At 34.7% G+C, this 16491-nt stretch overlaps 1 protein-coding gene across 1 annotated transcript in view; it reads right to left on the bottom strand.

Moving 5' to 3' along the window:
- Positions 1-16491, bottom strand: part of si:ch73-383l1.1 (receptor tyrosine-protein kinase erbB-4) — a 122809-nt gene that overhangs the window by 28416 nt on the left and 77902 nt on the right. Inside the window, exons 3-5 of the mRNA XM_043247655.1 lie at positions 14571-14757; positions 1197-1331; positions 279-344 (exon numbers count right to left, since the gene is read on the bottom strand). Of these exons, the coding sequence (XP_043103590.1) occupies positions 279-344; positions 1197-1331; positions 14571-14757 (388 nt within the window). The remainder of the gene's footprint in view (positions 1-278; positions 345-1196; positions 1332-14570; positions 14758-16491) is intronic.

Below are 16491 nucleotides of genomic sequence, written 5' to 3'. Positions count from 1 at the left end.
GCCGCAAAATTAAGGCATATTCTAAATGAACTATATGCATTCATTTATGAGTTGTGTATATTTTACTCAGTTTGAATGGATTATAATGGCAGCAGTTCATCATAGCATATTTTGACATACTGTGACAAAATCAATATAATATTGAATATTGATTATTGCTATAATATTGAAAAAGGGTCAAAGGTCACATCACACTCAAAGCCTTATTATATTGCATTTTGTGTGCATGTATGTGTAGCTGTGCACGTTAAATGATAAAGCCTGTGTTAAATACTCACAGCTTTGGCACTGATTCTCTTGAGGGCCCCAACAGCGGCCGTTACAGGAGCGATGACACCTTCTGCCTGTGGAATACATCTTAACTTTAATCCTAAACAACAGCACACTTCAGTGTACTGTGGGATTTGTCTCACACAATGTTCCCACTTAATTTTCCCACTCATTTTCACTGCTTAGATTTAATTGACGGTTTTGTAATTACGGAGAGAGTGTGATTGAGAGGGACTCAACAGTATCATTTCAGTTAAGACTGATTACACTGAAGAAATCCTGCAATTTTCCAGGGGTTGCAAAACGACCCCAAAACTTTGCAAACTATTCGGAAAAGCATAAGGCCTCTTTTTTTTGGAAAACTTTGCTAGTAGTCAACATTTGAAGTGGATCAAAACCTTTCATCAAAGTTGTCCTGAAACCTAAAACCAATATGCATTCTTAGGAAAATTTTGATGAAAGCTTTTGATCCACTTCAAATGTTGACTACTAATATATATATCATTTTTTTTTTTTTTTTTAAATTTATAATGTTTAAATTATTTTTTAAGAATCATGAGACACTAAAGACTAGGCCAATAATTCTGAAAATTTAGCTTGCATTAAAGGAACAATTTTCATATTTCATTACAACATCACTGTTTAACTGTATTTTTGATTATAACAGACTATTTAAAAAAAAAAAGATAATTTATATAACGCCACCTGCCTGTACATTATCCAGCTTACATGGCCTTTTAATTAAAAAAATCTATTAAAAAAAAAATATATATATATATATATATATATATATATATATATATATATATATATATATATATATATATATATATATATAAATAAATTTTTAGCAGTTTTTTTTTTCAGTTTCAGTCTAATTCTAACAATCTTTAATCAGTATGGCCCAGGTTAAATCATTAACTCACATGTGTTTCCACTGTTGTTTGAGGGCACGACCAGAAGCTCAGAACGCGGGTTCTTGATGATGTCCTGCCAGTGGATGGTGTCAGCGTGACACAGGAACTTGTTCTGATCCACATACACACCTCCATTCAGGATTTCTACAACAGGGAGAATTTCAAAAGAATTAGAAATCATGAGCGTTTCCGTATAAGCGACAACATTTGAGTCATTTAGCCTATTTTACAGCATGAATCATGTTAAAGAAACTATTTATGCGCATATAAAAGACATACAGTTCATTCTGAGGTCACCTTAAGGATATAACCCTGACTGCTCTATGAAACCCGTTTAAACGATTTATAAAAGAAGTGTAATGAAAATAATCTCTCTTTTTAGAACAGGATTTAGGAATGAAATCACCCCAATTCCCAAGTTAAGGAGCTTATAAAAGATCAAGCAAGATTATGAGCATATCAATGTGTCTGCAGAGATTGGGAACATATGCTTTATGCGGAGGTAGTGTACAGTATTTGATCTGATAGATTCGCATCTCTTTCAAATCCCTCCCTCCTGTTACCCTGTAACAGATATTAGTAGCCTAGAAACCTAGTGCTCCAATGAACACTGTGTCCTGGAAGCCTGCTTTAAAAATTTCTATTTATATTGTAGGACATCACAAACGCCGGGCTCATAGCCTCAAAAAGCCGTCTGAAGAATGAGGCAGTGGCTAGCTGTTTAAAATGGGTTAGTATACTTTCATTCTCTCTTGAAGGAAAACAAATGTGAAGTTAATGAAGCAATATTATTATTCAGACACTGGCTGCAGCTTCGTAATTGAATAATGTAACTTTATAAGTTACATAGCTGGACAGTTCTGCTAGAATATCTCATATCTGCACAGGCTTCATATACTGAACCTACACAACTGATTATATCACACTATTAAACCATTCATCTTCAGTAAGCATCATCTAGTGTGTGTGTGTGTGTGTGTGCGTGCGCGCGCTTTCAATTGCTAAGCCCACACAGCATAGATGATAAAATGCATTAAAATGGACCTGATTACTCTCTCTCTCTCTCTCTCTCTCTCTCTCTCTCTATATATATATATATATATATATATATATATATATATATATATATATATATATATATATATATATATATATATATATATATATATAAAGGTTTGTGTTTTTTTCCATTAATTATTAAGTATAAGTGTTACATACGATCTAAAAAAACCCTTACTTTAGCAAACAACTGTTTGAACATAATTAATAATAATTAACATAAATTAATAATAAGTATTTCTTGAACAGCAAATCATCATATGACATTCAAGACTGAAACAGTAATGCTTAAAATGCAGCTCTGATGAGTGGAATAAATTGCATTTTAAAATATATTCAAATATAGGTATTTTACAAATGAATAATATTTCACAACACGACTGTGCAGGGAAAGCGTTTGAATAAATTAAAGATGTATTATGTATATTTTAAGGGTAAATAAAGTACTAAAGTGCTGATCCAGTAACGTGGTAAAGGTATATTTTTTGGCACTTTTCTGTATTTTTCAATATCTCCAAACCACTGACTGACCAGCACTGTGAGATGAACAGGTCCCAGAGTCCTCATCCCTGCATTCAAAATGAACCCAGCCGTGATCAAGGGTATTTAAACATGACAATTTCACTTCCTTTGAGTGAAAGTGAAATATTTAAATTTTCTTTCAGCACTTCCATGATGATGGAAGTGGAGTGTGCCGGGGGAAAGGTTGAGACCGTCAATGGAACAACAGACCATATGAATACATTTTTAAAGAGTCACTTTTGACATTCACAGCTGGAAACCCAGCCTGCATGAGAAACACTTCACGTCATTAACATCTCTTTGATGAATTCATCTGCACACAATTCCTTCGCTAAGAAAGGTGGCGAAAAAGCAGGAATCCCTTCAACAACAAATGTAATGAATCCGTATTTAAATAAGAACGATAAAGTGCCTTTGAAGGAAAATTAAAAGTGGGAAAAGAAGTTGAGCTAATCAAAACGTCTTAAAAGGTATGTTATGAAGTCATTTGAAGGGCAAGCACTCATGGCACGTACAGCGGTCCTTATCAGCCCGGAGAAATTGAGCGACATTATGGCGCCCCTCTTAACATTAACTGTCTGCCTCCATCTGTAAACATAATTTAATCAATTCAATGGCGCAAATAAACTTTGGGTCAAAGCTGAGCACAGTGCACCGTTTTCATATCAACTGTAAATCACAGGAAAATATATGAAAATAAATACGTTAGTTAAAAAAAAAGAAGCTAATGTAAACATCAAGCTGTTTAACTTGAGCTATAACTTTTATAATATTGCTAGTCGTTGACAAGCATTATATAGCACTGACTGATCGAAGCAAATTTATTATATTACATCACAATGTTGATTTGCATAAAAACACCCAGTTATTCTATTCTATTCTATTCTATTCTATTCTATTCAGGGTAAAATATATATACAAATATTTTAAATCAGTATTTAAAATTACATGATATTCCTAGGCATTAAAACACAATTTATAGTGTAATAAACTTGACTGATGTTAAAAATGGTAACAGTGACAATGCGTGACCAGTTTTAGCAAGACGACAGTATTGCTGTGAAAAAATAAAAATAAAATAAAATAATATAGTAATTGCATCTGTATTGAAATGAATGTTCAGCTGTGCCTTAACCAATTAATGTTTATAAGACAGAAGACAAGCTAAAAATTGTGTTCATTAAGTCGGTGCAAACAGAGGAACCCTCATTGACAGACTATTAAGACGCCTTGTTACGCGATATGTGATGCAACTCATATTGATTTTATTATTTATCTGTTTAGATCTGACACAAAATGCAATCATTTTGCATACGAGAAGCAGAATTTAATATTAAAGCCAAATTAAAACCGTGTCAAAACCACTAACATTTGAGAAATAATCCTCATTTCGTTCTGTCTGCGTCCATTTTTACATGGACAAATCATCTCCCAGTGGCAGATTACAATCAGCGAGATGAAGATGAGACTGGAAAATCTGAAGGATAGGTCCCCAGCACAGATATGAAGAAAAGAAACCAGGCAATCAATCGAGAATATGCATTCATTTAAAATATTCAAAACACTTCAGAACTTTTTTGAATTATGTCACTGAATTGATTTTTTCCCCTAAACAGTTAATGTTAAAATAGATAGTTTTCTAATTAACGAAATAAAATAAAATTAAATAATTTAAAATGTTTAAAAGAATAATAATAATAATAATAATAATAATAATAATAATAATATTAATAATAAAAAGTGAAGTTAAAGCAAAATCTATGATTACTGATGTCATAGATTTATGATATAGGTTTATGATACAAACATAATATTTAGAAAATATTTAGAAAACAACCTAATTTTAAAATGTATATTGTATAATATATGAAAGTAACATGTCTGTTCTATATTTGCAAAATTATAAAACAGAATGCTCCCTTAATGGTCACATAACCAAGAAAAATGTTATAATATAAAAATAAGCATTTGCCCCTCTACTTTGACATTAATCAGGTTTTATTTTTTTAGAAATTAGGATTCAGGGAAAGAGTCTGGATTTGAACTACAGTATTTCATGAACAAGAACGAATGATAATTTCTGACACCCTCTTCCACGCACCATTTTTTATGTGGACAAAGACAAATCATACGAAACATTCTGTGGAATTTCTCACAGAACGCTTAACTTCTCCAGTCCAAACTTGACTGACAAATCTCACAGGAGACGAATGATGCTCCAATAATAAACAATAAACTTTCTCAACTCTGCGCGCATGCCGTAACAATGTCAAGTCATATTGAAAATTATGGACTTCTGTTCCCTTTGTCACTGTCAGTGAACGGCTCCTAATATCCTCCGCCGAGGCTTCAGATCATGATCCACGGTCACATTCGCGATGCGTCTCATTATTCAGTCACAAGGAAAGCTCGGCTTCTGGAGACGGCAGAGCGTCCCAGGAATCACAGCCAGCGGCAGGGTCTCAAGAGGCCAGGAGCCATGAAACCTCACAGAGGAGGAGAGCAGCGGTCCAAAAGCGAACTTGACACGGCGACTTCTATTGTTTTGTTTTTCCAGCATAAAATGGTGCATGTAAGAACCTGAAGAAATGGCTAAATCTCGTTGCCACAACCGTCCCGTTAGGCAGAGGCAGGCTTAGTGATTTGGGTAACTGCATGCTCCTTTACGCCTATTAAGCAAACTACTTAATTTACCCACTGACAGCTTAAGTGAATAATTAGTGAACCGCAGGGGTGTAGCGTCTGGGTGCGCAAGGTATGCAGGGTATGCAGGTGCACATGACCTAGGCAGATTGGGGCATGCCGAGCCGAGGGGGGACTTTTAATTGAAACAAGGCAAGGAAAATATTTCATTATGTGCATTACTCTTCAAAGGCATGTCCAGTGAGGAGCACAGTCAAAATCGTCAGCTTCATATTTTTGTATTTGCTTGGTTTAGTTTTTCAAGATTGAGTTTGCATTGAGCACAAATAGCATTCAGAGGCCTTTTAGTGTCACGCTGAACTAAATAAATACAATTAATGTCATACTATTTTAAGAATAAATTACAATAATAAAATCATGTTAGATTACCTGAAGTTAATGAGAATGTTTTCTAAACTCTATTTGATCACGACACATTCATTTGTATTAAATTGTTCTTCTATTATTTTATTTTTAATGTGCATTCAAATATTTATTCATGGCTATTGTACTGCGAGAATCTCCAGCCATTTTATATAGGACTGCATGGCGTTTTGAGACAGCACGCATAGGAAAATACACAAGCGAGTCATTTTGAAACATCAAGGCAAATAAAATCAAAATACAAAACATGATACTTCCTTCCCTGGGGTTATCTGTTCTGTCACAGTCAGACTGTATTATACAGCTTAGAATGCATGCAAAGAGCACTCGGTCTAATACTAAAAGCTGTCAAACTTCAATTCCTCGCGATCGCACTGCGTTCCGTTAAAAAGCTCTCTCCGCACAATGAAATTCAAATTTAAGTCGTATGTACCTACACATTGCTATAATGAGAAGATTTTCGGGACCTCATGAAATGTCGGTGAGTGAATATTTGACACAGTGGAGCATTTGCCAAGCATGTTTCGTCAATAGGGCCTATCAGATGGGGCCCCGTGATTCCTCGGGGGCCCTAAGGGCCGCTTACCTCGCTTACTGGTTAAATCTGCCCCTGCTATTAGGAACAAGACAAGAGAAATGGTTGAGCATAGGGCTATCAAAAAAATTACATTGCATTTCCCAGAAAACAACACTTCATCATGCCATTTTGCATGTCTGTCTTATTTTAAGAATGTTTAGACTATTTGCACTGAACAAAACTTCGGGTTTCAACGTGAATCAGACACTCTAAGATTCGATTAAAACACTGAAACACGAGGAGCCGAATTCCACAGAGAGACCCGAGACAAGGGGGTGTCCTAAAATTAGGGGCAAGCAGATCCAACAGACGGGACGGCTCGTAACATTCATTGAAAATCCACACTCAGAAAGGAGAATGTCAGTTTTGGGGCAAGTAACCAAGACTAATGGTCAAAGACCATCATTGCCCACCCGAAAATTCATGAAAAGAGCAGGAAAATTCAGACCATGTGACCGACGAGATAACATTCACGATTTATGATCTGGGAAGAGAAACCTTGAGACATCTCGAACTAGAACAGTATCTATAAGTTAAAACACTAATTTTTAATAAAACACAAAGGCAACGCGAGTACAAACCTCCACATTCAGGCTGAACTTGTGAATTTAATATAAATCTTAACCTCACTGAGGAATCAGAAACAAGTGACTGATGGTGGTTCAGATCTATGCAATCGCACATATAGCTATAAACATAGAATGCCACATTTTCCTTAACTTTAACTCATTCTTTCCTCACTCTTTGTCTTCCTGCAGCTTGTAAGAACAGGTGTGTTTATGTGTCTTAGATTCATCCAATAAACGAGAAGTATCTTGAGTTTTGTTCTTAATCTGTCTATCTTGTTGCTGAGCTAATTAAAAGTGTTTTCACTATATTCTGTAATTTTTTATCCAATGAAGAGCTGCTGTTAGACGGTTCGTTCAGTGAATCGCCATAAAACAGCGATTCTGTTCAAATTCCCTATGAAATCTTAAATGATTCCTCCTTGAGCTCTTTGGTTTTATCGGAAATGAACCTATAACATAGTTATAACATAGTTATACACACGCTTAGTATTTCCTGTGTTACAGAAAAATAATTAAACACCATGGAAACCAGATAAATTCATGTGAGAAACATTCTAATTGCAAGTATATCTGTATTCCTTTCGGATATTATTTTACCTGTTTGAGCATAAACCTCATTAAATGTGTTATTTTTATTTTCCAGGAGTCTGTTTCTCAGCGTAGGCAATAAAAAAAAAATCATTATTTTTTATTATAGGGCACATTCTTGATTTCCTCCTTTTTTTGTATCCATCCTATCAAATTGCTGATTTTGCACATGCCGTTTTTTTTTTTTCTTGTACCATGGAAAAATGTAAAGTAGGATGCTACATAAGAAGCATCCGCATTATACATAAATGTCACATCATGACGTTTTTTAATGCACTTTTTCAATGAAGCTGCTGTTTTCAAAAAGACGCTAAACATATCCTTTTATATTTATTTTCTTATTATTGTAAATATTTACTTGAGCATTTTTAAGTACACAAATGACCGCCTCCCTCAAACATTCACTGGTTATCTGCTTCGAGATTTGCTGACATGAGCTGAGTTTCATGGGAGAATGTTTTTCAAAAGTAAAGCTGTGCTTGAAGCTGTGAGAGTCTGTGTAGTTTAAACATTTTGCTGCATAATGATGATACTGGATTCATTATTAATGGAGCTGTTCCCCTCTCAGCCTTCTGAGCAACAGACCGGTGAGACAGCATTAGCTCTGCTCTCTTCATTTCATTTTAGCCTTTTCACACATAAGTTATACATTTCCGGAATAATGTGGTCAGCGTGAGTTTTTTTACTGTTAAAATTTCATGAGCGTGATTACTGTGATATATTGCACAATTACAATTACACGTAAAGGGGCCACATATAAGGTACTACAAATTATCATGTTGTAGTAATGAAGCTAAAATTCCTTAAAAAATGTACAAAAATAGCTTTATACCTTTAAATGAAGATGTCAAGTTAGCTTTCCGTTAGCCTCTTTATTTCTTAATATTCGTGACATAAAATACAGAGGCTTCAAATAATGACAATAAGCTGAAGCTCAATTTTTGTGGTATTTTAGTATTATTAATATACTGTTGTTAATAGTTTGAATTTGATTTATGTTCATTTTCTATTTTAAGTTTAAAGTCTATTTACTTATTGATGACAAAATATAGCTATAGGTTTATATATATATAATATTATATATATATATATATATATATATATATATATATATATATATATATATATATATATTATTTATTACTTTATTCATTTTTATTTTAGTAATAACTAAATTAGAAATATTTTGTAATTTAACTCATTTTTTAATATATCAAGCTAAATATGTAGTAGATAAATATATGTTTGCATAGCAGTGCACTAAAAAGGTTGCAAACCAAGTTAAACAAAAGAGAAACACCAAAGACAATACCATCCTTGTTATCCAATCTTTAACATGAATGCCAAAAATGATGTCCTTTTACACGTTACAGTTTAAGATTTACCCTTTAGGCTTTAACCAATATCTGACTTTCTGAAGCAACGGAAACGTATCTTTTTTGCGGTCAGTTCGGCAAACGTTGTAAATCTCGTCTGGATTACAATAACTCTGTCCGTCCAAAAATGAGTGTAGTGAAATGTTCCCCAGAGCCAAATAACTGTCCAGATTTCTAAAACCACACGTCACATCCTTATTGATTCAGGAGCTGCCAGGAACTTCACAGACTGAGAGTATATTAAAATATTGAATATTTGCTGCAACCCCTGCCAACCTCTCGTACATGTCAAGATGTTAGATGACAAACCGCCAAGCTCTTACTAGCCTTGCCTTGGCTGACTTGCAAATTGTAAAATTCAGATCAGAGTTTTAAAATTCATGTCTACCTGTTCTGGGTGCCCGGACACAGTCTGAAGGTTTCTACTTCATACAGTATGTATATGCTCAAGCCTTAGGAACGGTCTATATGCCAGTGAGCTGTCTTTAGACTCTATGATCTGCTATCAGGAACGACACGACTAAGACGATGCTGTTCTCTGTAACAACAGACACAAATAAATGTGCACTTGTCAGCATCACCTTGGTTAAGTGACCGCACGGCCATTTAGGCAGAAGGAAAGGCAAAAAGTAAATAAAATATCAGGAAAAAGGCAAAAGTAAATTAATATCAGTGTTGGTTTTAACTGACCAGCAATGTAAGTGGAGATGGACAGCCAAAAACAGTCTGAATCAACCTGTTTAAACCTTTCTTTAAAGTATTATATTATTATTCTTTCACAAAGTGAAAGATTCTTGTAGACTGTCTTCTTTTTATTTATGACTTCTCTATTTAAAAAAAGCAGTATGCATCATTAAATATATATGGTAATAAATTCAAATATATAAATGAAATAAAACTACAGGTAATTAATAAATAATTTTTTTTCCCCTTCAATTTGTGCACTTTATTACTTTTTTTTATTGCTGTGCAACAAAAGTGATCCTGCATTATATAACTATTACTTTATTATATGTTCAAATTAATTAGACAAAATTAGTTTATTTAAAATAGATTTAAACAACATCAAATTTATTTATTTATTTTTCTTCTTAATTTTGTGGCGGGACTGTTATCGTCTGATTTAATTAACTGTTAATTCAGATGGTTAAAATAAAATAAAAATGTATTTAATCATTGTTTAGCATGGCACATGCAACCCAACCAGACCAAAACACTAAAATGACTGTAGGGCATATAGGAGCAGAACGACCTCCACCTTGAACTGAAGGGTTTGTGCAGCATATAAACAGCCAGCGTTACCAGGTGGAAAAAAGAAAACCTGAAAACATCGGCCTCACTGTGTGGGGGGATTACATAAAGACCGCTCATTTCATCAAACATATGTGAACACGCATATAGATGAGGATTCAAACTGAGAGATGAGACTTGTGAACCATCAAGAATCTGTAATGGCTTACAGTAGACTAGCATGGAGAATAAACAGAGCTTAACAATCACAGAGGCAGTAAATATAAACAAACACTTTCACTATTACCGGTGTTGGAAATGGGGGGCTTTCGTTTAAATCAATGCTGACTGCTACTACAAACACACAGCGATAAATACATGGAAATAAATATTCACCTGTCTCAACAACAAAGATCTGATAAATCTGCAAAAAAGAAGGAACCGGAGGCTTCCTAAAATGTCTAATTTTAAACACTGAAGCAAAGTTGTTCTGACTTATATTATTATTAAAATATATTTACTGTAAAGTACAATTTATTATAAATACAACAATAATAATACTACTAATAGCAATAATAAGTGGAACATTAAGTGGAGTTTTATTATTTTTCATTCTATTTATATATATAAAAATTTTATTTTTTTAATATATATTACTGGAATTAATTTGATTAATTGTCAAAATTTTATTAAATGAAAATTTTCATTATTTACTCACCAAACCCATAAAACCTATGTTCATCTCCAGAACACAAATTAAGATATTTTAAATGAAATCTGAGAGCTATCTGAAGTTTCCAGCTTGATAACCGCAGTATAAACATCAGTAAAACAGTCTGTGTTACATCATTGGCTCAACTTCAGTTTTGCGACACTGTGATAATACTTCTATTGCGCAGATAAAGCAAAACTCAGGGGAGAAGAATGGTTGAGTAAATGATGTTATTTTTGTTTTCTCTGTGCAAAAAAAAAAAGATTCTTGTAGCGTCGCAAAACTGAATATGATGTTACATGAACTGTTTTACGGATGTTTTTACTACGTTTTACGTTTTGATGAACGAAGGTCTTACAGGTTTGGAACGACATGAGGGTGATTAATTAATGACAGAATTGTCATTTTGGGGTGAGCTAACCCTTTAATATTTATTATTATGAGCATTTTGTTAACAGAGCTGTAATGAAAATGCAATTGATCAAAATACCTACGCTCATTTTCTATATGTATATATTCGTAAATTGTTGCATTTGAGAAGTCATTTAATGTGACGAGGATTGATCTAACGAATGCCGCCGCTGTTTACCAAGCATTTGGGTGAACACGCAGCCAGCAGATGGAGAGAGAAATGACATGTTCTCTTTAGACTGTGCTCAGCTGCTTGGCATGATATCAAATAGACAACAACAAGATAGAAGAGGACAAAACCAAAGCCTGTGGATGTGTGCTTTCTAAATGTTAGAGAGAGGGGGGGGGGCTTTTATTTGCATCCCTGCTAAATTATATCTTTGGTAAACATGCAACTTGTACTTTACACAACTCTGCCTATGAAAACGTTTCTATGTCCATCATTTCACGATAATCAGTCACAGATACTACAGAGGCTCAACTATTTCAAATCAGCTTGTGATATTCTTTAATTACCAAATACAGGAGAAAGGCAATTGCTAAGTTCTGCTGTTTTGCTCAAATATGGGGATTTTATCACCATTGTTCAGGCTGGATCAGTTGAGCTGATATGGACTCTAATCTGTATGCATTAACACTTCTGGTCTAATTGCTTTTCATGGTACATACTGAGACCTGCTGGCATGAGAGTAGTGTGTGGTCAGAGCTCTCTATTCATCAGACAGTCTGCAAATACTGGCATGGTGGAACGGAATATGTCCTCTTTATTATTGTTTTCTAGGGTAAATGTCACGAATTATTACACGGACCTCTAGAATACTTAATAATCGACTTTATTGCACAATTAAATATTTCTGAATCGTGAAACGCTAGCCTTAAAAAAACCCCACAAAGATGACCAAAACGTGTGTGTAATCAGAACAGTTTACCCCCAAATAAAACTTGCTACACTATATAATGCACACACACACACATATATATGTGTTTAATAATTTCTATCATTGTTAACTCATTTGCCGAACAGATGCACCATGAGTTTCTTTCTCCTGAAGAACACAAACTAAGGTACTTTGAAGAATGTTGGCATCAAAAACACATTGGACCCCATTGACTTCCACTGAACAGACAAAAAAGATACTTTCCATGGAATTGGATTAAAATGAAATACAAGTAAAATATATGACAATTTATTAAACAAGATATATATATACATATATCTCAATGCATATATGAAATCTACTTGCCGACAGTGAAAGAGAGTAGGAACATGGGAGAGACGAACATGACAACAACTGCATTTTATATCAAAGGATCCATTAAGCATCAGGGCGCTCTGTCTTGGAAAGCAAGATGCTTGCTTTCATCTCTGCCTGGAACACTGAAATAATGGAATAATTCTAAGCACATTCATATTAGAAGGTTATGGCTAATCATGTAATCAAAAGCAGCGCACAGGGAATTACAGATGTCATTGTTGGCAGATCATTAAAAAACAGACTCTCAGCCCAATGATAAATTCAGCTATAACAAAGTAAGTAAACCTCAAATGTATAGAGGACATAAAAAATTCATCATGGCTGGGCAGCAGTCGTTTCTGGTGGGCATACTGATGGCTGTCTGTCTCTATTTCTCTCTCATCCTTAACCCCTTTGGGTCAACAAAAGGGCCTTGGGCATGGGAAAACATACTTAGAAGTGCTATGTGTGTCTGTGTATGTGTGTGTGCGCACGCAAGGGGAGGGAGTTTAAAAACAAAATCACTTTGCCTAGAGCATTATTCTCACACACAGCACCTATTAGTGAGCTTAACTATCAAATCAAGCCTGCCATTTATGAAGGGGTCAAAGGGTTATGTAGCCTCCTCCACTGACTGACTCTCAAGAAACCTTGAAGTTCTACTTTAAATTATGACAAACAACCTTATTTTTGAAATTAATGTAGATTTAATTCCGGAGATAATTACAACTCGTGGTTAAATTAGCATTATTCAGTGAGGAGACGAGAGACCGGCAGCGGCTGCAATAAATTTGTAAAAGAAGTCTCTTACTCACCAAAGCTGCATTTATTTAAATAAAAATACTGCAATACCGTGATTTTTTTTTCTTTTACATAATAATATAACTATTTTTTTTTTAATAGAAAATGCAGTGAAATCCTCTGTAGGCCGTTTTTAAGCCGATTCTCAGCTTGTAGGAGAAAATCCTCTGTTGTATGGTGTCATTAAGATTATTTAACTGCTCCAGATTAAGATGGAGCATCGCCATGTTTGATATTTACAACTCTTGATCGGGCTCCCTCTGACGCGATACCCATCACCTGCTGGATCTTACATAGCCACAAACATGCCACGAAAGCAGAATCACCTATATTCTTTATTATACTTTTTTTTTATTGTGAAACAAAACGCAAAGCAGGAGAGCATGCTGACAACGCTGATTGTCCTCTATTTATTTATCTTCTCTACTCACGTTTGATCTCGCGAGTATCCGTGAGATCTCCTGTCACTAAGAAATCGTTCCTACGATCATCAATCGTTTAGTCATGCATTCAGAGGATTATAAAGCTAAAAACTGTCCTCATGTTTGTGGTCTCCTATGGATTGAAACATTTGGAAACTGCGACCAGCCTTAGTTGTCTTCTGTGCTCTTTCGGGCTTTTTGAAGTTGTTGAGCTCACCAGTGCTTGCTTTTTTCTGAAGAATGTAGCCAAACATTGATCTGACCACATCTAAGGTTTTTGTTTCCTCTCTTATAGATTTACGTTGTTTTTTTGAGCTTCACAATGACCTCCTTGGCCATTCTTTTGGACTTCATATTGGTGTAACCAGTCAAACATCTTCCAAAATGGCAATTTGATGCATCATATGAACTCCAAATCTTCTCCAGATCTTGAAGCAACATGGCAATGGACAGCACCTGGTCAATTAACCTCTTCTTAGTCAACTGTTCTAATGCTGCTGAACTATAAAAATGGATGTACTCTGCTTAAAATGGTTGTAGCTACTAAACGGTAAATGCCAAGCTCAAATAAAGCTAAATGTCTGTACTTGTTTTAATTAAAAATACTATGTATTAAAAATGATTGAACTGAATTGAGAAAAAACCATTTTTAAAATGCCCCATTTACATTTACTTATAATCATAATATAAGTGCTTTCTGCTGACGGCTCACAGGCTTTTTCCTGTGTATTTCTATCAGACGTCTACTGCACAAAACCAAGTGTGATGGGACTTTGTTTGGCGAGAAACAGAGGCACACAGATAGACAGAGATACCTGTCAGGTTCTTGAGTCCGAGTTGTCTGAGGCCGAAGTAGCCATCTCGTCTGTAGTTGAGAAAGATGGCCAGAGCGTATCGTCCTTCATACAGTTTAGTGCCTCGGATGATCCGCAGGTTCTCCAGAGGAAGATAGTCAAACTGATTCAGAGCCACCAACACGTATCCCGTCACCTCACGGATGGACTGCGGGGTTAAAAAGTTTCTGTTAGACACGACTTAACAATTTAAACATAAATTTTCACTTGTCCTTTTTGTGAAATGCAGCCCAAACTCTGCAGAATTTATTCTCACAGAATATCACATCAAAGCTCTTTCGGCAGAGATTCGTCCTCTGCTTTGTGACTCGATGCCCTCGGTCATTACAGAAATTGAGCAGCACCAAAAGAACGACTAACGAGACAGCCTTGATATAATTTGAAGAGATAATGGCCCAAGAGAGCGCTGGACCCTCCCTCTCCACACCCACATCAATCATGTTGACATCCAATCACAGCTTCATACTGCGTGTCATTAGCAGACACAGAGGACAGGTCTATTTCATGCAGAAGAAGTGAATGTGATATAGCTGTACCGATCGGACGCACACACACACACACACACACCGGAACTATAGTGATGGAAATCCATGTGAAGAGCTGACCAAGCACACACCGACAGCTGTCACCTGCCAGTCAGAAGTACTATTAGTCCAACACAGGGACGCAAGGCTAGAGATCATTATTATACTGCACTCTTGGATACTGGATTCTGATTTGGTTAATACTTAAATAACTGCTTAATATTTAACATTAAAAAAAGTCCCAAAATACTTTATCCACTTTCAGTCTTTCCAAGCATGTGTGACTTTCTTTCTTCTATTGAACATTAAAGAAGATATTTTGAAGAATGTTGGCAACCAAAGACTTTTGTTTGCCATTAAGTAATTAAACAGTCGGATGGAAAGAAAGACAGAAAGATAGAAAATCTCTTTAATTCTATAGTAGAAACATTTGTTGGACATGGTAATATAACTGTAAAGAAGCAGTACTGTGGGATTTCCATTTGATACAGTCACTATAATAATACTGTAGTAGTTTCTGTGTTTTTGTGAGTCTGTCAAGTTTTAGGATAATTATTATGGAGGAGTCCATTCAATTCAAGCCATCTGCGTTTCATGTAATAGCTGTTAGTAGATAAAGTAGTCTTAAATCCAGCATATCCTACAGGGTGGGCAGAAACTACGATTGCCATTGTCCTCACATGACATGAGAGACAATAAAAAAAGGAAGAAGTCTGCAATCAGTAATTAGCTTGATTATACCTTTCAAATGGGCTGACTGATGAGGAACAAATAAAAAATCAAAGCCCACCATGAAAAACAACCCCCCCCACACACACACAATAAATAAATAATTGAATAACTCGGCTAAAACCCTAATATTGCCCTAATATTACTCTTATATACTATTTGATTATTTCAACATACTACTGTTCAAAAATTTGAGATCAATACAAAATTACTGCTTACAGTAAACAGTAAACATTATTTGTAATATTATACAAAAGATTTCATTTTCAAATAAATGCTTTTCTTCTGAACTTTTTATTTTTAAAAGAATCCTGAAAAATGCACCATGACTACATGGTTAAAATATTAAGCTGCACAGTTGTTTTAAAAATAATAAGGGATATTTATTGAGAAGCAAATCAAAATATTAGAATGATTTCTAGCGGATCATGGGACTGGAGTAATAATACTGAAAATTCATCTTTATCATCAAAGAAAAAAAGAAAAAAAAGAAAAAGATTTTAATATATTAAAATAGAATACAATATTTTTTAAATTGCAATAATATTTCCACAATGTTTTACATTATTTTTATTCAAATAAGCTAAGCCTCTGAGTGACTTATTTAAAAACTAGTGCTGTCAAACGAT

Source organism: Puntigrus tetrazona, chromosome 1 (genome assembly GCF_018831695.1).
Source record: "Puntigrus tetrazona isolate hp1 chromosome 1, ASM1883169v1, whole genome shotgun sequence".
Classification (NCBI taxonomy): domain Eukaryota; kingdom Metazoa; phylum Chordata; class Actinopteri; order Cypriniformes; family Cyprinidae; genus Puntigrus; species Puntigrus tetrazona.
The sequence above is the reverse complement of the archived record's forward strand: the minus strand, read 5'-3'. Positions and strand labels throughout refer to the sequence as shown.